Raw genomic sequence first — 24,455 nt, 5'->3', positions numbered from 1 at the left:
TGCTTCCTGCCACTTCCCTAGACATGTATTACTCTGTTCAGTATGTGTCCAGGAACACATTGTGTACAAATGTAGGAAACTCCCTGTTTTGGAAATAAAAGATATTACCTGGTTTTTCCAATTATTTTAAAATTCTTTTTTTCTATCTTTTCTTTTTCTAGATATTGAAAGATACAGTAAAAGATATATGAAGGTGTACAAAGAAGAGTGGATACCAGGTAACTATAAAACTGAAAATGTTAAAATAATCTTCAAAGGCTATCTCCCTACCCCATGTCTTTTTAGGACTATTTTCTATTTTGACTATAGGAAAATAGAGTCTGGCTCTTTTCCTGTAGTTAATTAACAACATATATCTTTTGAAAACTAAGATGAAAAGATTTTTATGTTGTAACAAGGAATAGTTGAAGTGATATTGTAGACGTTCTTAGTATACTTTTTTTTTTTTAATAGGACTGGCCAAACTCATTGGATTTTCCATTTTCATTTGATACAATCACAGTTTTCATCTTTAATACTAATAGTACTCACTTCTGTGTTCCTGAGTGATTTTATAGCTTTTGAGGAGGAAACAAGTCTAGTTTTAAGAATATTTTCAGCCAAGCTTGTGTATCTTCCTTTCTTTCCAGCATAGACTCTTTTTAGTTGTTAATATGCCTTTCAACATACCTAAGAGAGTATTTTTTTCCCAACATTCATAAAATTGCCTTGGGTAGAGGCAAGGGTAAGGGGCTGCAGAGATATCATCTACTTCATTTTGTAGAAAATTAACAGTGGCTATAGAAACGCAGTGACCTGTCAAGGCAACTTGGAATATACTAGTAAAACCCAGGTTTTCTCATTTCACCTCACTTCCCTTTGACATGCTGTGTTACAGAAACTGCCTGTATGCAGAAATTTAAGTTGCGTTTACAGCATTGGTTGCTTTCCTGGGTTACAGCATCTCTTTTCAATGCTAATTGTTGATGATGTTGTGTCCCTCTGGAAACACTCCTCTTAGGTGTCTCATTTGTTCTACTACATAAATATTTGTCTCTAAATGATTCTCTGTAAGTACTTTGTCATGATCACCTATGGATCGTTTATAAAAACAAACATATTAGGTTGGTGCAAAAGTAATTGTGGTTTTTTGCTTTGTTGAACTTTGCTGTTTGATATTGGAATACATTCTTAAATAAATGTGGTTATGTTGTACTTACATTTTAATGCTCATTTCTTGCTTTATGTGTCTTTTTTTTTGGCTAAAGACAAATTACTTGCTGTTTATTTTATATTTATTTTAGACTAGGGAAATGATGTTATACAAAAAGCAAATTCAAGTGATTTTTTATTTGAGTTCAAAATGGGTCGTAAAGCAATGGAGACAACTGTCAACATCAACAACACCTTTGGCCCAGGAACTGCTAATGAACCTACAGGGCAGTGATGGTTCAAAAAGTTTTGCAAAGGAGATGAGAGCCTTGAAGATGAGGAGTGTAGTGACCAGCCGAGAGCCATCATCGGAGCTGATCCTCTTACATCTACACAAGAAGTTGCCAAAGAACTCGACATCAACCTTTCAATGGTCGTTCAGCGTTTGAAGTGAATTGGAAAGGTGAAAGACTTGATAAGTGAGTGCCTCATGAGCTGACCGAAAATCAAAAAAACTGTCATTTTGATGTGTCATCTTATTCTATACAACAGTGAACCATTTCTCCATCGGAGAGTGACGTGCAACGAAGTATGGATTTTACATGTCAACTAGCAATGACCAGTGCAGTGGTCAGACTGAGAAGAAGCTCCAAAGTACTTCCCAAAACCAAACTTGCACCAAGAAAAGGTCATGGTCACTGTTTGGTGGTCTGATGCCCACTGTCAGATCCACTCCAGCTTTCTGAATCCCGGCGAAACCATTAGATCTGAGAAGCTCAGCAAATCAGTGAGATGCACTGAAAACTGCAGTGCCTGCAGCCAGCATTGGTCAACAGAAAGGGTCCAGTTCTTCTGCCCAGCAGTGCCCAACCGCACGTCGTGCAACCAGTGCTTCAGAAGTTGAATGATTGGGCTTTTTGCATCATCTGCCATATGCACCTGACCTCTCACTGACTACCACGTCTTCAAGCATCTTGACAAGTTTTTGCAGGGAAAATGCTTGCATAAGCAGCTGGAGGCAGAAAATTGTTTCCGAGAGTTGCTCAAATTCTGAAGCACGAATTTTTATGCTATAGGAATAAACAAACTTATTTCTCATTGGCAAAAATGTGTTGATTGTAATAGTTCCTATTTTAATAAAGATGTGTTTAAGCCTAGTTATAATGATTTAAAATTCACAGTCTGAACCTGCAATTACTTTTATACCAACCTAATATTTAAAGCAAATTTATTAATTCAGGAAAAATAGCTTGAGATATAAGTATTTTCTACAAACAGTACTGAGTTTTTTATTAGCAGGCAGCATTTTTTAAGTCTATTTTCATGTTGTTTCAGTTTTCTGATTGTTTCTAAGCTTAAAAAAGAAAAACAAGTGACAAATTAGAGGAATTATTTAGCTAATGCAGGCAAAATCATTAAATGGAAGGAATTTACTTTTCCATAGCTATTTCTATTTTTAATTTTAAAGTTTTCCTATAATTATTAAATTGTTTAGTTTTGCATATATTAGGATTATGGTCACATATTTTAACTTTGAAAAAAATTTTTTCATTACGTAAGAAGTACATATCAACTACAGGACATGTACAACATACAGAGTAATTGAATAATAAATTACATTTAAGGAAAATAGCTATAATCCCAACACAAGGAATTCCTGTAATATTTTGTTTCCAACCTAGTGCTTTCTCTGCACAAATATACATCTGTTGAAGCATTTACATGTTAGGTTTATTCTTTAAATGGAACTATATATGTATTGTTTTAGAAACTTTTTTAATTTAACAGTGTATCATGAATAACTTCTCATGGCCATAAATATTTTTCTACGTTTTTTCATTATGAAAATTCCTGTACTTGAAATTAATTATATAAATATTATGCAGCTTAAAAGAATATTATAGGAATTTTATAACTATTTCAAAGGTATTTTAATGAATTTTTTTCTTTGGAGGAGAAAATATATCACTATTATAATTTAATCCCCAGCTAAATCTATACAGATATTAAATTTTATTTCCCTCGCCACCGTCACGTTCTTTAAATATACCTAGTGCCAGGAACTCCCAGAGGAAACAGCCATTTTTATTTCTGCTTTTGTACACACAGATTGGAGAAGACTCCCTAGAGAGTTGATGCCAAGGAAAAAATGCAGAAAAGGTACATTAACTAATGTAATAATAATCCAGATAGGAAAAGGTTATTGCTTAACTTCTATCTATATGAAACTGTCAATATAAAGTTACACTCAATGTTCTAAATGCTTTTTCCAAAAGTCTTTTTGATATTTTGATTATTTTGTTAGTGCTTTTTGCTGTTGATTTTTTGTTTGTTTTTCCCTTAATTAAGAATTTTGATGTGCTAGGAAAGACTTTTCAATTATGTAGGTATTCTCATTTGTATATTTGAAATTTTTTAAATGATTACACTGGCTTTATTTGAAGTTTTTAACTACAACCTTTGGAACTGGTAACTTTTGGGAACTGGTAGAATAGAACTTTATGGTGTACATAAAATGCCGAAGTGAACGTTTTTGTTGTGCTGTTCTTTCATAATTCCACCAAATAAAAAGCTGTTGAGCATCTACTATTGCCAGGCCCAGTGCTAAGAGGGATAAGCCAGTGAGCAAAGGAGGAGTAATCCTCACCCTCACAGAGCTTACAGTCAGATGGAGTAAAGACATTCAGCATAGCACACGGTCTTCACTGGGAGGTCAGGGAAGGGTTTGTTGAAGAGATGCAGTTGAACTCCAGATTGAATGACGAGTACGAGCTTGCTGTGATGAGGTCATGGGAGTGACGCTGGAGAAACCGGCTTTGTTAATGTGTTTTTCTTGTTGAGTTTTAAGAGTTCTTTCTGTATTTTGGATACTAATCTGTAGGAAAAACATTCCCGCTGTGTGTTTCTCCTTTCCTCTCATACCACTGCCACATTCACAGCACTTCTGACACTAGATAGATGGTTATTTTTTCCTACATATCAAAAAATTCTCTGCAACACCAACTACGTGTCATCATCTAATTCAGTTCTGACACTAATTGGAGTTAGCAGCGACCCCACTAAGGGCTCAGTCCCAGGAGACTCCTCCCCAGTACAGATATCAGTCACAAATATAGTGTGTCCCCAAGTTTCCCGCAACTTCTCTCTGCATTGGCTGCCAACTGGAGGTTCCCATGACCCTCCCTGGTGGGATTTGATTTACCTGTACAGCTCACAGAACGTGGTGATATGTTTACTTACATGTACCAGTTTACTATAATAAAGGTTATGATAAAGACCCAGATGGATGCACAGTCAAGTGAAAAGAGGCATAAGGTCAAGTCTGGAAGGTCACCCATGCATGTCTGTGGAATTGGGATGTGTCACCTTCCAGTTCACGAATATGTTCACCAATCCAGAAACTCCTGGAACCGCATACTTGGGGGTTTTTATGGGGGCTTCATCACATAGGCCTGACCAGTCGTTAACTCAGTCTCTAGCCCCTTGCCCCTTTTCCAGGGGTTCTGGTCATGGCCCCATCCTGAAGCGCCCGGCCGCCCCCCGAGAATCACCTCCTCAGAACAAGAGACTCCTGTGCGCAGTCGCTTCAGTTGGTCTGACTCTTTGCAACCCCATGGGTGGCTCTCTGTCCATGGGGTTTTCCCGGCAAGGTTACTAGAATGGGTTGCCATTCCCTTCTCCAGGGGATCTTCCCAACCCAGGGATCGAACCCAGGTCTCCTGCATTGGCAGGTGGATTCTTCTACCTGCTGAGCCATCAGGGAAACTCCAAAAGACACTCCTATTTTTCACTAAATTCCAAGGGATGTAGATTCTTGTTAGAACAACAACAAAATACTGTTATCACTTAGGAAGTTTTAAGGGTTTTAGCAGTTCTATGCCAGGAACCAGATGCTGAGACCAATATATATTTGTTTCTATTTCACACAGTCCTTTTTCAAATATATCTTTTGCAAACATTTTCTCCCATTCCGTAGCTTGTCTTCTTACTCTCTTGACAGTCTTTTACACAGAAGTTTTGAGTTTTAATGTAGTCCAGGTTATCTGTTCTTTTTTTCATGGATCATGCCTTTGGTTTTGCATCTCAAAAGTCATCACCAAGCTAAAGGTCACCTAAATTTTCTCTTATGCTATCTTTTAAGAGTTTCATAATTTTATGTTTTACATTTAGAACTGATCCATTGTGAGTTAATTTTTGTGACGGGTGTAAAGTCTGTGTAAATTTAGTTTTTTTGCACATGGAAGTCCAGTTACATTTTTCTGTATTTATGTGGGTCTCTTTCTGGGCTCTCTATTCTGTTTCATTGATCAATGTATTTATTTCACCTGAACCATAGTCTTGATTACAATAACTTTATAGTATGTTTTTAAAATCAGGTAGTACCATCGTCTAACTTTGTTCTTTTTCTTCAGTATTGTGTTGGCTGTTCTCAGTCTTTTGCCTTCCATATATATAGTAGAGTCTGTTTGCTGATATCTGTAGAATAACTCACTAGGAGTTTGATTGAGGTTGTATTGAACTTATAGATGTAATTGGGAAGAAGAGACATCTTGAAGATATTAGCTCTTCCTACCAATGAATATGGAATATGTCTCCATTTGCTTACTTCTCTGATATCATTATTCAGAGTTTTAGAGTTTTCCTCATACAAGTCATGTATATATATATTTTGTTAGACTTATACCTAAGTACTTCATTTTGGGAAGTACTAGTGTAAATAACAGCATGTTTTTCATTTCAAATTCCACTAGCTCATTGTTGATATATAGGAAATCTATTGAATTTTACGTATTAACCTCGTATGCTGTAATCCTGCTATAATTGTTTATTAGTTCCCAGAGTTTTTTAGCCCATTCTTTCAGATTTTCTACATATTGTCTATGAACAAAGAAAGTTTTATTTCTTCCTTCCCAATCTACATACCTTTTATATCCTTTTCCTATCTTAATGTATTAGCTAGGACTTCAAGTACAATGTTGAAAAGCAGCAATGAGGAGGGAACTTTTTTGCCTTCTTCCTGATCTTAGTGGGAGAGTGTCAAATTGTTTTTTTATTACTAATGATGTCTAGTTTTCATCACTAAGCATGATGTAACTATAGGGTGTTTTCGTAGATATTCTTTACCAAGTTGAAAATTTTCTCCTCTGTTCCTAATTTCTAAGAGTTTTTATCATGAACGGCTGTTTGGTTTTTGACATATGTTTTTCTGCATCTATTAATATGATCATGTGATTTTTCTTCTTTAGCTTGTTAATGTGAATTACATTAATTGATTTTGGACCAGCCTTACATCTCTGGGATAAATCCCACTTGGCTATGATGTATAATTCTTTCTATATACTGTTGGATTGGATTTAAGAATATTTTATTGAGTTTTCTATCTTTATTCATGAGAGTTTTCTTTCTTGTAACATGTATCTGATTTTGGTACTAGGGTAATTCTGACCTTATAGAATAAGTTAGGAAGTATTCCCTCTCCTTTTGTCTTTTGAAAGAGATCTCTTTCCCCCAACAGCTATATTGAGGTATAGTTGACATATAATAAAATGCACATATTCAAAACATACAACTTGAAAAATTTTGACATATGTATTTTAAACAGAAGTATTTTCGTTTTGTTTCATTTCATAGCTACAACATTTAGCTTGATTGAGAACAGAATATTATATATTGAGATACAGTTTTCCTGCCTTCTTTTATACCCTTGGCTTTTATTGGGCAAATATATTATTTTCACAATAAAAAACACTTGCATCAATGGACTTACTCAGTGGCTCAGCAGTAAAGAGTCTACCTGCAATGCAGGTGACGCAGGAGACACAGGTTTGATCCCTGGGTTGGGAAGGTCCCCTGGAGAAGGAAGTGGCAACCCTTTCCAGTATCTTGCCTAGAAAATCCCGCGGACAGAGGAGCCTGGTGGGCTAAATCCATGGGGGCAAAGAGTTGGACACGACTAAGCACACTCAGCAGCACGAAGGATACCGGTCATGACCTAGTGGATCACGAATTTTTAGCAGACTTTAAAGGGCTGGAAAGAATATATCTGATTTGGAGGAATTCATGTTCAAATACATCCCACAGCTGCTCATCCTTAGAAGCCCATGGACGCATTAAAGATTAGTAAAAGCTTCCAGCGTGTCAGGCTTTTCATTTGTTGAAAAATGAAACAGCAGCAAAACTTTCCTTTTCCATTCTGCTCTCATATTTTTGTTGCATATTATACAATTTTTGTGTTTTGTTCCCGGTAAGCTTATATACTCTCTTTTGTTAAAAACGGTCTCCCTTGATTTACAAGAAAGCAGATAATACCTAAAGACCCAAAGACAGAAAAGCTTTGTTTCTTGAAGGGCCAGCTACTGGCAGGTGTTGTGTTGAAAGAAATAAAAAAAAAATTCAAATATATGCATGTAATTGGCCAAAGATTTTTTTAAAAAATGTAAATATTTTGGTGTTGAAACAGTCTTTTAACAGATTTTAGTAATTTTACACTTCTTTTCCAATTATAAATAAAAGAATTGGCATTACATAAAACAAGAATGGAATGTAGCAAAAATTGCTGAATGGACTTGAATATGTAGCTGTGACTTTCTTGGCTAAGAGATTAATAATTTTTATAAGTTTATTTACCTGACTGTGTTCTATAATATCCATTTAGCAGATTTATGTGTTATGAAATTTAAATAATTTGACAAAAGTTCCTTAGACAAAAGGACTTCTTGATGTAAGTTACATTCCTAGCTAGTATTTTCTGGCATCAATAATATATGTTGAGAGCTTGTTCATATATGATATGATATTTTATGTGCTACAATTCAGATTAAACAGCTTTTGCCCTCAAGGGAAGCAGAGAAAATTACCCGTCATTAAATCTAGCTATTTTTTTTTTTAATAACTTTTGTTTGAGCAAAACCTCACTAATATATATATTCAGGAGTTTCTAACTTAGAGATTCCCCAAGGGGCAATTTGGTATAAAACAATAAATTGTAAATTCTATCAGTTATGGGTCATGCACCACAATCTAAAAATCTCTTTTCTGTAGGTTAAATGTTAATCTTTAACAAAATTACATCTTTTTGAGCCATATTTTCCTGTTACCAAGTAATTTCTAAGTATTTAGCTTGATTTTGGGAAAGGATAATAATACTTTGTGATCACAGTGGGACAATTTTGTAACATTATCAATTTTGTAACATAACATCATAATTTTTGTAACATGTCAGTTTTGGTAACTGACTAGCAAGATCTATATGTGAAACAATTCTCTATACCCTGCAGTTTCACAATACCCTCAAAATGCAATATATTTGATACAGCTTAAAAATTATGTATCCCAAAGCTATTAAAGGGCTTCCCTAGTAGCTCAGACAGTAAAGCACCTACCTGCAATGCAGGTGACCTGGGTTCTGTCCCTCAGTCGGGAAGATCCCATGGAGAAGGGAATGGCAACCCACTCCAGTATTCTTACCTGGAGAATTCCATGGACAGAGGAGCCTGGCAGGCCACAGTCCATGGGGTCACAAAGAGTTGGACACGACTGAGTGATTAACACACACACAAAGCCATTAAAACATATTATTTATTATTGCTTTGTGTTTTCAGATTCATGTGATTGGTATGTTCCATTTATATATTTTATTCTTCATTTCAAAGATAATGCTGTGTTGCCCTGAATAGAACCTCTTTCTCATCTCTTCAACCACTGGCAAATGTGTGTTTATTCTGCACTTGTTTGTTTTTTAATTAAAGTGTACTTGATTTTGTTGTTTTTCAGTCGCTCAGTCGTGTCCAACTCTTTGTGACTCCATGGACTGCAGCACACCAGGCTTGCTGTCCTTCACCATCTCCCTGAGTTTGCTCACTCATGTCCGTTGCATTGGTGATGCCATCCAACCATCTCATCCTCTGTATCACCCTTCTCCTCTGGCCTTCAATCTTTCCCAGCATCAGGGTTTTTTTCAGTGAGTTGGCTCTTTGCATCAGGTGGCCAAAGTACTGGAGTTTCAGCTTCAGCATCAGTCCTTCCTATGAACACCCAGGACTGATCTCCTTTAGGATGGACTGGTGGGATCTCCTTGCAGTCCAAGGGACTCTCAAGAGTCTTTGCCAACAACACAGTTCAAAAGCATCAATTCTTCAGCTCAGCCTTTTTTATGGTCCACATCTCACATCCATACATGACTGCTGGAAAAAACCATAGCTTTGACTATATGGACCTTTGTCAGCAAAGTAATGTCTCTTTTTTCAATGCGCTGTTTAGGTTTGTCATAACTTCTCTTCAAAGGAGCAAGTGTCTTAATTTTGTGACTGCAGTCACTTTCCGCAGTGATTTTGGAGCCCAAGTAAATAAAGTCTGTCATTGTTTCTATTGTTTCCCCATCTGTTTGCCATGAAGTGATGGGACCGGATGCCATGATCTTCTTTTTTTGAATGTTGAATTTTAAGCCAGCTTTTTCACTCTCCTCTTTCACTTTCATCAAGAGGCTCTTTAGTTTTTTCTTCACTTTGTGCCGTAAGGGTGGTGTCATCTGCATATCTGAGCTTATTGATATTTCTCCCCACAGTCCTGATTCCAACTTGTGCTTCATCCAGCCCGGCATTTCTCATGATGTAAGGACTTCCCTTGTGTCTCAGCTGGTAAAGAATCCTCTTGCAATGTGGGAGACCTGCGTTCGATCCCTGGGTTGGGAAGATCCCCTGGAGAAGGGAAAGGCTACCCACTCCAGTATTCTGGCCTGGAGAATTCCATGGACTGCAGCCCATGAGGTCACAAAGTCGGACACGACTGAGCAACTTTCACTTTCACTCTGCATATAAGTTAAATAAGTCAGGTGACAGTATACAGCCTTGACGTGCTCCTTTCCCAATTTTGAAACAGTCCATTGTTCCAAGTCTGGTTGTAACTGTTGCTTCTTGGCCTAAATACAGATTTCTCAGGAGGCAGGTCAGGTGGTCTGGTATCCCCATCTCTTTAAGAATTTTGCACAGTTTGTTGTGATCCACATAGTCAAAGGCTTTAGTGTAGACAATGAGGCAGAAGCACAGGTTTTTTTGGAATTCTCTTGGTTTTTCTGTGATCCAACAGATGTTGGAAATTTGATCTCTGGTTCTTCTGCCTTTTCTAAATCCAACTTGTACATCTGGAAGTTCTACTGTTGAAACCTACCTTGGAGAACTTTGAGCATTATCTTGCTAGCATGTGAAATAAGTGCAGCTGTGCTGTATTTTGAACATTCTTTGGCATTGCCCTTCTTTGGGATTGGAATGAAAACTGACTTTTTCCAGTCCTGCTGAGTTTTCCATATTTGCTGACATACTGAGTGCAGCACTTTCACAGCATCATCTTTTAGGATTTGGAATAGCTCAACTGAAATTCCATCACCTCCACTAGCTTTATTCATAGCGAAGCTTCCTAAGGCCCACTTGACGTCACACTCTAGGATGTCTGGCTCTAGGTCAGTGATCACACCATCATGGTTATCCGGGTCATGAAGATCTTTTTTGTGTAGTTCTTCTGTGTATTCTTGCCACCTCTTCTAAATATATTCTGCTTCTACCATTGTTGCAGTTTTTACCCTGATTTCATAAATTGCCAGTTCAAATTTTTAGTAAAATATCTGGTTGTATAACAGACCAAGATGAACATAGCCTTTAGCAGGTAGCTATTGCTGTGTGTCATTACGCTGCACGCTGTTACCAAGCAACAGGTTTTGCTCAGCTGTTGCTCGTTGCCTCAGTGGGCCCTGTCCCCAAGCAGCCAGCTGTCAATGAGGGACCACTGGGGAAGTGATTCAGTCAAGGATTGGTGGTGTGGGGGTCATCATGTGGAGAGTGAGGTCAGAGGCAGATTTAGGCCTTCTCCTGGAGGCCCTTCAGCTGACCCAGTCTTGGGCCAGCGGGTGAGCAGGAGGGCCCGGGGAACAGACTGGGGACTATGTCCTGCTGGGCTCCAGAGCCCTCACTAAAGCCCTCCACTAGCCCTGGTTCAGGCCTTCGGTGAACCTTTCCCCCACACCTGTCTCTGCCATCTAACAGCAGAGGCCGTCTGTCTGGGTCACAGTCCCTGAGACCTGGTCCCCGCTTTTGGGGGCCCTGAGGAGACTGAGGGCCAGTTGAGTTGGGCGCCTAACTCCCTCAGGGGTGACAGCTGGGCAGAATGTGGGAACCTGGCCCCGAAGGAGCCACCACCTGAGATTTGCCTCCTCTTAGCCGGGACTGGGACCTTGGAGGGTGAACGTTGTGCCTTGGGACTTTGCCCTTTCTTGTCAGGAGAGAGAATAACATTCATCTGGTAGAGATTTTCAGGAACATCATTACCTGGTCATGACCCGACTTAAGAAGTCTGCAACTACTAACCACACCCATCCCTCACCTTTTGCTTTTAAAAGGACTTGCTGAAAGCTTTCAGTAGCTTTGGGGTTCCTAGGGTATGAGCCACCCATCTCCTTGTACGAATCTGTAATAAACCTTTCTGTGTTCCAAACTCTGATGTTTAGTATTGATGGGCTTCACTGTGCATCAAGCACATGGGCTTGCGATTTCAGTAACAGTTGCAGTCTTAGAAAATATCCTATTAAGTGATTATCGTTTGCTCCTTATCATGGAAAATTGCTGATGTGTGCTGGTTTATTTTGTTCATTCTTTTAAGTTAATTCAGCCTGCAAATTATGTGTCCCGTGTGGCATACCACCCTGCTAGATGGCATATTAAAAGGTGAAGACATTTAATACACAATTGCTGTTATACGAAAATGTGTTACCAGTGGTTTTCCTTCAGCAGGCCCCAGATCCAAAAAGGCAACGGATACAGGCAAAGGCCCTTCACTCACAAATCCTGCGGATGTATTGAAAAAAATTGAGGTAAGGTGTTCTTCTCACTATAAGAACAGACTGAGAAAATGTCATACCTCTTTTTGTCTTCTGCAGCCTTTCCACCTTCTGTCTCTTTTAAATGACTTGTGAATTTGGCAGAGTCAAGCCCAGCATATAGGGTGGCTAGCAATGTTTGAACAATGTTGGCTAGGAGCTATAAGGGCTTCATCCTATTCTCTCTACTACCCACCTGTCAGCTTGCCTCACCTTCTATCATCTACCTCTTTTCCACTCTATTCCTCTTTTCCTCTTGAATTATGCATGGGAAGGAAACAAATGTATATCTCCAAAAACCTCTCATTTTTTCTCTCATTGGTGTATGTGTATTTTTAATGCTTTTATTCTGTCTTAGGTCTAAAAGATTCTATTGAGGGAAAATCCTTTCTTATGGCACTTATTTTTATTGCCTTTTAAAAAATATTTGAAAAATAAAAAGATGTAAAATTTTAAAAATTAATAAACTGGAAATATGCCCTCCAATCCCTGCCCCTAGCCATCCATCCAAGTCCCCTATTAGAGACAACCAATGTTACCAGTTTCTTATATATCCTTCCAGAAACATTTTATACATAGAAAATACTATTTTTTCTTTTTAATAACAAAAAGTAACATATTGCCCTGTTTTGCTTTTTTATCTTATTGCTTAAAATATGTTGGCTTCTGTATCAGTCTACAAAAGAGTTCCATCATTCTTTTCTTTCTTTCTTTTTTCCTTTGGCTACACTATAAGAATGAACCATAATAAATTTAATCAGTAACCTGTTGATGGACATTACATACATGGCTGTCCTAGCTGTGATTGTTCATTAAAAAGTATTTCTCAGAGGATAGGAAGCTCTGTGAAATACCAGAGGGCTTCCAGGTGGCACTAATGGTAAAGAACCTGCCTGCCAATACAGGAGACGTAAAGAGATGCAGATTCAATCCCTGGGTCAGAAAGATCCCCTGGAGAAGGGAATGGCAACCCACTCCAGTATCCTTGCCTGGAGAATCCCGTGGACAGAGGAGCCTGGCGGGCTCCAGTCCATTGAGTTGCAAAGAGTCGTACAGGACTGAAGCGACTTAGCACACACACGTGTTTCATTTAGTGTTTCACTATTAGAAGTAATGCTAGGACTTCCCTGGCAGTCCAGTGGTTAAGACTCTGAGCTTTCACTGCAGAAGGCACATGCATTTGATCCCTGGTTGGGAAACTAAAATCCCACATGCCATATGGCATGGCCAAAAAAATTTTTTTTAATTAAAAAAAAAATATATATATATATATATAAACAGTGGAACAGTGAATCCATGTTAAGTATGTGATTTCACTTATGTAAGGTAGATTTCTAGAAGTAGATTTGCTAGGTTAATTATTATATGTACTGTATAATATAGAAAATATAGATAGTATGCATAAATAATGGCAGATCATTCTCCACAGAGGTTATACCAGTTTATTCCCTTATTCCCACTGTCAATGCATGGATTACCTTGCCTTGATGGTTATAGTGATGATCATGATGATGATATAATTATGATAGCAGCTATTGCTTTTTGAGAACTTTTTATATAGCGGGTTCTTTGAGCGATTTACATCTGTTATGTCCTTAAGACTTAACAACAACAAATAGAATAGGTATTAGTATTCCTTATTTACCGATGAGGAAGTCAAGGCTTTAAAACTTGCCTGACCAAGTTAGCATAGTTACATGGTAACAGAAACTTTTTTTTTTTCCCCCTCATTTCTCTTTTATGGAAAAATCTTTCATTCACCCTTTAATCAGTGAACATTGCTTTAAGTTTCTACTCCCTGCAAGGTGTAGGATGAGCACAGCTGATGGAAGGCACTTAGGAACAATCTCTGACTTAAAAACCTCAGTGTCTAAGGAAGAAGGTAAGCTGCTGCTGCTGAGTCGCTTCAGTCGTGTCCGACTCTGTGCGACCCCATAGACAGCAGCCCACCAGGCTCCCCCGTCCCTGGGACTCTCCAGGCAAGAATGCTGGAGTGGGTTGCCATTTCCTTCTCCAATGCATAAAAGTGAAAAGGGAAAGTGAAGTCGCTCAGTCGTGTCCGATTCGCGACCCCATGGACTGCAGTCTATCAGGCTCCTCCGTCCATGGGATTTTCCAGGCAAGAGTACTGGAGTGGGTTGCCATTGCCTTCTCCGGAAGAAGGTAAGATGTGAACTGAAATACTTTACTGTTTAGGATTAGGACTTAGTTGGCTGCAACACAGAAGGTGGTGGTCTCTGGTCAGTCTCTGAAGGGTTCCCTGCTGCTCAGGACCACCTCTGTCAGCCATGGTGCCACAGCTTGTCTGCCGGATTACTCTGCTGCCCTGATCTATTCCTCGGGCTCCTCCACGTCTTTGCTGTAAGCTTGGAGATCTTGGTTAAATTTTACTTTTGACCAGTACAGGTGCTGAAGATCACTTGTCTGAAAGTCAAGCCAGGAGGATTGTTGAAGGAATAGTAAGTGTCAGGTTTAACTGGGATGAAATGATGGATGGGGTTGCAGAACTAGCCGCCTTGTATTGACTGAACACAGATTCTGACTTTTCTTAAAACTTCCTGGAAAGAAGCTGCTTAGAGGACGTGTGCTATAAGGAAATTTAGTCTGGACCTCTGGATGTGGTTTCTCATCAGAACAAATTGTATCTCCTTATGCCCTACATTTAAACACCTTTTTCATCACGTACATTGTTAAAACTGGAGTTTTAAATCTAGAAATCCCCATAAGTTAGCAACTTTAATAGAACAGCTAGCTTCCAGATGACTCAGTTATTCATTTCTTCAGCAAAAGTCATTGCAGGTTTTCTTTAATAAAACTTCTGTGGAGAGGGAATGACATCCAGTCACATCTAATGGTGGGAATACTGAGACAGCATACACTAATATTTGGGCTTATTTCTGTATGACACGCTTATAGGTGGGTGTCTCTGTTGGGTGGTCTACAGTATTTAAACAAAAAGGACTGTTTCCTGTCCATAAGTTAACTGTTTTAAAATTGTGTTTCTTACATTGTTATTCACGTTGTTCTTAAATCCATAAAGTAGTAAGGGTAAATAGTTACATCTCACAGAAGAGAAAATGGAGACTACTAAATAGACAAATGAAAACTAATAGCCTAACACAAAGGGAATGAAGTGATGAGACAGTGTGTGTGAGATCATTTTTCTAAATTTTATAAATCTGATATTTGTTAACTGATTTAGGTATTTTATTGGTTTGATTTAGGTCTACGTGATAGAAATAAAGTTGAGGTTATTTATTTGAAGATAATTGAGATGGCAGTATTGGAAATCAAGACCTCCCACTCCCTACATAGACTGAATGAATTCTATATTTTAAAAATATTTTCACATAACTAGTTTAAATAATTCTGTTGCTAATTATGAAATAAGAGCTAACAGCATGATTTTTCGGATATAGCATATACTTTGCAGAGTTTAAAATAGCACTACAATTCACTTTAAACTACAGTCTGTGAGATGTAGGCCTTTTTACTAGGGTTTGATTAAAATAGAAAATAAAAATTTTATATCTTCATTAACATTAACATAGCATCATTTTATATGTAGGTGTGTATTTATAGACATTTCAAAAAATCTATAAATACTATTTTGTTTGCTTGCAATTTTCCAACAGGACTGCCAGTTGGTGAAATTTCACACATTACATTGTAGTAATTCATAAAAGGTAACATGGGTCAGTAGCCCCAGTATGAAGATAAATCATCTTATATCTATTACCTTCATTTTATTTGTTCTAGCTAAGTGGGAATGGATTTTTAAAAATATTTAAGAGCCAAATGGAATAAAGTTGTTATGCCAAATACAAAGTATGTTTTCTCTCTGTAATCTACAGAGCAAATATCTTAAAATAAGGTGCAGTACTTACAGATTTATGAATTAGTGTTCTGATTCCTGATTAATAATGTTTTAGCTAAACTGATCTTCTGCCTCAATTATGAGTATTAATATATAAAACTATTGCTATTCCCCACCTCTTAGAAAACTTTTGAAATTCTGTCACTTGTGCAAATTAAACTTAGGACAGATTAGTGAATGGATAATAACAGTAATGAAAACAAGTCTTTTATCAAATGGAAAATAAATGTTGGTGGTCATAATAGAAATATAAAGATGTAATCTTAAAGTTAAATCTGTGCCTTATGAGAAGGTGGCATAGTGATTTTAACAAGGTAAGTGGAGCCATCACATAATCAAAGATTTTCTAACTCTGTATCTCTTCTTTGCCTCCATTCTTAGGGGTGTTAATAAGTGCTAATATTGACTCAGATTTGAGTTTTAATCTCTCTTTTTTCCAACCTGCCAGATACATTACAAAACAAAAATCCTTGGATATGGGAAGTAAATAACGAGAGAGAACAGAGATAAAAACATAGATATCATGCCTTACAGCAGAAACCAACACAACATTGAAAAGCAATTATCCTCCAATTAAAAATAAATTAAAAAAAAATAATGAAATGTTAGAAAAAAAAAAAACATGGATAATCTGCAAATAGGATAATTCACCCCAAGATGACTTGATATTATTTTAAACAGTTTCACTTAGCAGCTAAAACATAGACACTTTGAAATGTTACCATTACATTCTCTTTTCTCCTTTCATGAAAGAGAAGGAAAACAAAATAACATTCTGAAAGTTCTTCATAAACTGAATCAAAATATTTTAGAAGGAAGTAGGATAGTAATCATAAAAACAAAGTACTATGATATAGAGCCGAAATCGAAGCGTTACCCAAGAGCGAGGTTTGTTTTTGGTTTTTTTTAAATATTTATTTCTATTTATTTGGCTTCATAGAGTCTTTCTTAGTTGTGGCACATGGGATCTAGTTCCCTGACCAGGGATCGAACCCAGCCCCCCTCTATCGGGAGCACAGAGTCTTAGCCACTGGACAACCAGGGAATTCCCCCAAGACCAAGTTATGAAATAACAAAATCAAAGAAGGTACTAATGTAATGACAACCCAATGAGTACCTCCTTTCTTGAGGTAGCTCACAGTGTCCTAGGTGAGGGCCTGGAGGTGTTGGTAAGGGAGGGTTAGAATTAGGTGGTAGATAACTGCTCTCTTGAGGTTGAGCAGGAAAGTCAGAGTCTGGTGGTTTCCATTTAAATTAATGAAGCTCATTGATACCAGGAATTGGAAAAGAAAGGTGATGGTGAAAAATCAGATGAGGAAAATGAAGAGAAAGAAGGAAGCAAAGAGAAAAGTAAAGAAGGCGATGATGATGAGGAAGATGATGCTGCTGAACAAGAGGAATATGATGAAGAGGAGCAGGAAGAGGTAAGGGTCTATCCTGGGAGAGTAGCGAAGTTCCTAAACTCAAGGATGCTCTAATAAGGAATCAGATATGTGGTATATAATTAAAATATTAAACACCAAGCTGATGGGAACCAGGGGTATGTTATTGTCAATGGCATCAAGTCTTTGATACTAGGAGAATTATAGCATTGAAATTGTAGTGATACCAAATGGAATGTAGGAGGTAAGAGTAACTTGATAGCTTTGACTGTGGGAGTCCATAAGTTAAGGAAATAGTTCAGTTTAGTTTGAGATTTATCTACTTACCACTTTAAGTCAGCAATAAGGTATAAATTATGGGTTTAGTCATATTTTGAGGGGGAATCCCAGAAATACCATCAGGTTTTAAATCCCAAAGTGCGTGTGGACACTATCAGAGAACATTCATAATTCAACCTCAAGTATGACTGAGTCAGGACTCCGTGTTTTAGATTTGGGATTTCCAACTTTCAGAAACAAGGTGCATTTCAAAATAAGCTGGAGTCAATCAATCAGGGTGAGTTTGTTGGTCACGGCCTCTTTGGGACTTTGTAGATGCCTCACGTAGTAACCCAAGGCTGAGTTTCTTCTGTTGATACATTCCAGTGACCATTGTCTTCACTCCATCTCAGCTTCACACACCACACTGCTGAATCTTTCTTTCACCTGAACTACTCCACCTAAGAAATCTTAATTATATGCTACAATTACTTTTCCTTAAATTTTTGTTTTAAAAGATTTATATTGGTGTGCAGGAAGGGTACTGATTCATTTTTATCTGCTTCCAAATGGCTAGCCAATTGCCTGCCTCATGTACTAAATAATTTTCTTTCTGCATTGATTTGAAATTCTCCTTTATCAGCTCTTAGATTCCTTCATCTGCTTAGATGTATTTCTGGACTCTGTTCCATTGATCTATGTCTGAATCATCACTAAGACATTCTAATTAATAGAAACTTCTCATTATTTGTTAATATTTTAAGAGCGTGTTACTATTTTTTGAAATTTTCCTGAATATTCTTTGGCTTTTGAAATGATCTCTTTATAAAAAGTCTAGACTTGAGTTGAGCTGTGTTGAAATTAAGATTTGTTCTAACAAGAGCAACAAACATTAGAATTCTAGTAATTTCAGAATTCTATATTGGGTCTTAATAGAGTACTAAACACCACCAGTGGGTTCATATAACTGTATTTCATTTTTTAAAAACCCAACTTTCTACTTTAATAAACAAATGATACATATTTTAAGGGTGAGGCTAGGTGAGTCTGGGTATAAGCAAGCTCAAAGCCTTTCCATATTTAAAGTTACTCTCTTTGCTCTTTCTAGCAGTTAACTAATGAAAAATTACTGCTAATTAAATCATCGAGATATATATATATATGTGTGTGTGTGTGTGTGTGTGTGTATATATATATATATGATGTGATAAGCATTTTGTTTGGAAGAGTAAAATGGAGCGAATTATCTATATAACACCTACATGTAAAATTGAGAAAATATGGACTTTTTTTCAGCCTTTTGAATGTTGTAATTAAAGAAAAAAGCAGGGGCCCAAATGAAGCCATGAACCCTTTATACCATCAGTTTCGATAGATTCTGACTCTGTACCAATATATGTATCAAAATTACTAATCTCACAGAATTACCAAATGTGAATCACTGACCATGCTTGGAGGTACTCGTGTCTAAACCCAAGTAGCATGTGCTCAATTTGAAATACAGTGTCTCTTCCTTACTCATTTCCACCTGTGTATATAAACTGACTAGCTTACAGTTTCACACCAGTGTCCTTACTAAGGTCTCCTGTAAAGGTGGCCTCACTTGAACCCTGCCACCCCTCCCCCATACACTACTCCCAGGATTCAACCAGGTTTCCAGACTGTTGGATTTCTTAGCACCAGAGAAACCAGGACAACCCTAGATATGATAAGGCTCTTAGTTGGAAATTAAAGTGTTTAGGGAGGACAAAGTAATGAAAGACATATCTGAATAATACAAGTTACCTTTCTTACATTATTTATATGAATTTATATATAGTATCCCACCATGCAGATCCTAAAAATGATGATATCCAGGAGGCTTTCTTTTGAGAATAGTCTCTATTTCTTAATTACTCTGTTATAATTCCTGCTATAGATAATAGAGATATGGAGATTAATTTGGCCGGGCATGAAGTAGTAAAGAATAGCTTGTGCTTTGCCAGGCAAAGGGGGCCACAGCAGGCTAACACCCTCAAAACAGTATCTTGGAGGTTAATTTTTTTATGGCAAATTTCAGTCATGTTCAAAAACTAGTGACTAGTAATAAAAACACCTACAGACTCATCACTCAGCTTTAACAATCATCAATTCATAGCCAGCCTTTCTGCCACTCTTTCATCCACCCAGTCCACTCATGTCCCCCTACCCCCTTCATAGCCCCAGCTGCCTTGGATCATTGTAAAGCAAATCCCAGGCATTGTATCATTTCATCCATAAATATTTCAGTTAGTTCAGTCACTCAGTCGTATCCAACTCTTTGCGACCCCATGGACTGCGGCACGCCAGGCCTCCCTGTCCATCACCAACTCCCGGAGTTTACTCACACTCGTGTCCATTGAGTCGGTGATGCCATCCAACCATCTTATCCTCTGTCGTCCCCATTTCTTCCCACCTTCAATCTTTCCCATCAGGGTTATTTCCAGTGAGTCAGTTCTTCGCATCAGGTGGCCAAAGTATTGGGAATTTCAACTTCAATATTTCAGTCTTTGAGTATGTACTCAAAAATAAGGGTTCTTTATCACAGTAACATTATCATAGCTAACAGAATAAAATGTATTTCTTTAATATCATCAAGTATTAAACCAGTGTTCAAATTGTTTTGATTGGAAAAAAATTTTTCCTTGTTCCAGTTGGAATCCAGCAACAGTCCATATGCTGCAGTTGGTTAATAACTCCCTTAAATTTCTTTTAATCTATATCCAAAATGGATTTTTGAATTTTTGGTAGAAAGCAGAAATATCTTGAGTCATTTACTTGGATAGTAGTCTTACTCACCCATAAGAATTAGAATGTTCCCAGGGGATTAATCTCTCTTCAAGGAAACTGAACCACCCTAGATGGAATGTAATATGTCATCTTCTATGTTTGATTCAGTATCTTGAGGTCTTTTTTTTTTTTTTTGGATAGAAAGCAAAAATCTCTGCTTATGCTCAGCTATTGTAACTGAAAACCTTAGTTCTTAGTTCAAATGAATGTTAGTGTAAATTGACTTCGTTTATTGAGTGTTTGTACATTTGTTTGGAGTAAGTGTATAGTGGTTAAACTAGCTAAACCACGTATCATCCCTCCTCTGAGGTGTAATGAATGAGATGTATCCTGGTAACGGGCATCCGTGTGTGTTCTCTAAGCTAGTTGGTGCCTGAGACTAGTAGGGGATGGTGGTCTCAAGGAAGAAAGAGCACAGGTAGATGTGTGAAAGGTAATGTTTTAAGCATTGAAATAACAGAGACTTCTTTTAAGCCTGGCATAGTTTCTAGTTACCTAACTTTGGTATTTATAAACATATGTTTAAAGGGACAGCCCACATTATGTTCTTTAATGTTACTACCCATACTTTTAAAGTTTACTGAGGAGTATATCATTTCACTTAGGAAAATGACTACATTAATTCCTACTTTGAAGATGGAGATGATTTTGGTGCAGACAGTGACGACAACATGGATGAAGCAACCTACTAGCTATGGAATTTCTCAAAAAATATTTTTATGATACAGCTTCTGAACATTTGGACAGACTTATTTTCTATTTTATTTCTGATAAGCCATGAGTAAGTACTTTATTTTTGTTACTGTTTTGTTGGAAAGATACTTGTTATTAAAATATTCAGAACCACTTTGAGTTTACACACTAGTTACCTTACCAGTTAATCTCTGACACTGACATTCCTTCTCAACACCTCTGTCATCTCTCTAATGTATTCAAGTGGATTTTTTTTTTCTTATGTTTTGGATTAGAATGTGCCTAAAGAGTTTCTGCATCTTTTTTAAAAGTTTTTGCATCTTTTAATCCATGTATTCATACTTAAACAAATTATTCTTATTTAACTGCTGATCTTTTCTAAAACTGCTACTAGTCATCATAATGGATTTCTATAATCTGAAAGTTGGTTTAATACTGCACATGGAGCACTTTAGAAACAAAGAAACTTGAAAACAATTTTATTTTTTACTTTTACATGGAATGTTCTGTGCTACTATATTATGACTACAAAAACCTACCTGAGCTCTTAAAAATGCATATTTTATGAGATTAAAAGTTTTGTGATTGGAAACACATGCACAGGGAGAAATGCCAATCTAATTTTATAACTTACATCTCAAACCAATACGAAGACCTGGGATAAATAAATACATGAATTTGGGGCTAACTTCATACCATCCTATAGATCAATTAATCATCCCACTGTAACAAGTTTGTTATCTTTGAGTCATTGGTTAATGAAAAATTAGACTGAGATATTTAATTTTGTACTTGATGAAAATGTGGAGTAAGTTCAAGTTGTATAAATCTCATTGCAGAATGCATATATGTGTAGTTTTTGAGGTGTAGTGGCCTCTGTTACGTTTCATAGGACTCAAACTGTCCAATTGATTTAACAATGCAGAATAAAACTCAGGTCACTTTGAAATTGAGATTAATCTTTCTTGATTCATTTAAAAACTAGCTCCCCTTTTTGTTTGGGGTAGGAGGGAGGATATCTAAAAACTTCAGCTTCTGATGACTTACATATGCCAAAGATTTTCAAGGAAATTCATATTATGTATTTTTTAAATAATTTGTTAACATTACTCACCAAAAGAAATAATTTCTTCCCTCTTGGGAAGATACCACCCATTGCCCTCTGACCTGAGAACCAGAGCTCTAGATTCTGTTTCTACCTGTACTATTAAACTCAGCCTTGAAATTGAGCTTGGTTAGGTTTTCTGTGCCTTAGTTTCTTCACTTGTAAACAATTTTCTATAAAAACTGCTTAAATTCCAACCAAAGTTTACCATATGTGTTCATTCTCTCGCCTTGTGGAAATGATCATTCTTAAATTTGATTCTCACTCTCTAAAAAAATTGTAACTGGCAAAGTGATTGAAAAGTTTTGAGAGACAGACTTATTTTCCTCACAAAAATATATCAAAATTTGATTTTCCTGTCTCATTTTATTGTGGAAAAAAATGTGTATTGTCTTGTGCCATTTTGTAATATGGCTTTCTCAGGAAAAAAAAAAAGACCACTTTGAATTGTAATATTTCCTCAGATAATTCACTATGGGTGCGAGGGCCATTATTCAGTATTGTGTTGATCCTATGTGATTTCTTAAAGGAGTTTATGAAAAATTTTAGATTATAAATGGAAAACATGAATGAAACACTCTAAAGTAGCAGTCTACTTAAGAGTAGAATTCTCACCTTTCAGTTGTAATGGGCAATAGTCATTTAGGGTTGGTAATTTACATGTTTCTTATTCTCTCAACTCCTTAGTACTACAGCTAAATACTATTTAATTTATACAAATCTTACCTTATTGTTCTGTTTACTTCTTTTTTATGAATCTGAAGATAACATGTGAATCAGGCAAATACACCAAAGATAGAGGAATCTTTGTTCCGGGCTTTCAGTTTGTTGCCACCGTTTTAGTCCCACAGGTGATAAAGCAGCTGCTGTGGGCGAGGATTGCTGGGGAGGCCCAGCCGTGTCTGTTACGCGCACTGCCTTCCTCCTTGGGAAGGTCTCTTCATAAGTTCAAAGTAGACTAATTGTGAGAACAGGCAGGAGGTATTTGCAGCTTGCTTTTAACAGTGGCAATCTTATTATTTGGCTTAAAATCTAAGAAGACTGTGAAATTATTCTGTGAGAAGGTAAACTTTAGTGCAGAGATTCGCCTCATCCTTGATGGTGAAGTGTCTTTAAATAAAATTTCTGTATATAAGATACAAAACTGTTTTGTTGCTCTAATGCTTATTTTTCTGTATTTGTTTACACATTAAATTCCTGCAAAAAAAAAAATTGTCCTTTTGTTTTATATTAAGATGTTTTATTTTGACCCTACTGAAATACGTGTGTTTGCGAAAGCTAATTTGTTAATACTTATTTTACCTAGTACAATAACTGTATATTCATTGAGCAGGATATCAGTATCAGATGTTCTTGGACAAACCACCATCAACAATAAAACTCTTGGTGATTAAAATTAGCTGTAAGAACAAACTAAGAGATTTGAATATTGAGAGAATGCTGACACTCATTGGACCTTGTTAACCTTTCCTTCCCCACTTTCAGATGTACAGTATCATGGCTTTTCTTTAGTATGCTTAAAGACTCTGAAATTAGTACCTTTTCATAAGAAAAATTATAAATACAATTTTAAGATGCTTTTAAAAATGAAGAAACCAAGGTTTACACCACAGATTCTCCATTAAATAACTCCAAATAACTGATTTTTACTAGTATTTTTAAAAATTAGCATTTTGAGATGAAAAGTGTGTTTCATAATAAAATTTAGATGTAAATAGAGTATATTATTACATGACCAATCTGTAATCTCCATGCCTCATAAGGCCTTTTTCATTGCAAATAACGTTCATCTGAAATTTGTTTTCATTTCCTTTCACTTATGTTCTATAAGTCATCCAGTGTATTTTTGTTTCAATATAAGGGAGAATCTGAATTGGTAAATCTTTGGCAATTCAGTCTATCTTACATAGTATCTCTTTTATCAAATAGAGGAGGAGAAAAGATTTGCTTTATTCAATTCAATTAACCGGCTTCCATTTTTTTATTGAATAATAAAATAGAAACTTTATTACATTTTGTATATCTTTTAAAATATGAAAAATAAGGGGCAGAAAGTTTTAAAACCCAGTTTTACAGATGTACATGCTAACATAATATTCTACAATTTCATGCTGCATTTGTATAAAATACGTTATACAAAAATTTTATATAATTTGCATACATAAAATAATTAAAGCATTCAGATTTCTGTGATCTAACAGTGCAATATGCACATACTTGGAAGAAAAATACTGATTTCCTGAGCAACGTAATTCAAAATAAGAATGATTCCCATCATGTACCGTTTAAATACAGACTTCCCAAAACTCCACCTTGACTCTCTAACACTTTGACTGG

At 36.6% G+C, this 24,455-nt stretch overlaps 1 protein-coding gene across 5 annotated transcripts in view; it reads left to right on the top strand.

Moving 5' to 3' along the window:
• POLR3G (RNA polymerase III subunit G) overlaps positions 1-23,330 on the top strand; it is a 47,058-nt gene extending 23,728 nt beyond the window's left edge. For 2 of the 5 annotated variants that reach the window (XM_043464679.1, XM_043464678.1), the window contains exons 4-8: positions 162-218; positions 3,241-3,291; positions 11,907-11,989; positions 17,150-17,296; positions 20,926-23,330. In XM_043464679.1, coding sequence (XP_043320614.1) covers positions 162-218; positions 3,241-3,291; positions 11,907-11,989; positions 17,150-17,296; positions 20,926-21,012 — 425 coding nt within the window. In that variant the 3' untranslated portion in view covers positions 21,013-23,330. The remainder of the gene's footprint in view (positions 1-161; positions 219-3,240; positions 3,292-11,906; positions 11,990-17,149; positions 17,297-20,925) is intronic. The other 3 variants (XM_043464680.1, XM_043464682.1, XM_043464681.1) reach the window with 3 other exon arrangements.
• The last annotated feature ends 1,125 nt before the right edge of the window (positions 23,331-24,455 follow it).

This window comes from Cervus canadensis, chromosome 4 (genome assembly GCF_019320065.1).
Source record: "Cervus canadensis isolate Bull #8, Minnesota chromosome 4, ASM1932006v1, whole genome shotgun sequence".
Taxonomy (NCBI): Eukaryota; Metazoa; Chordata; class Mammalia; order Artiodactyla; family Cervidae; genus Cervus; species Cervus canadensis.
The sequence above is the reverse complement of the archived record's forward strand: the minus strand, read 5'-3'. Positions and strand labels throughout refer to the sequence as shown.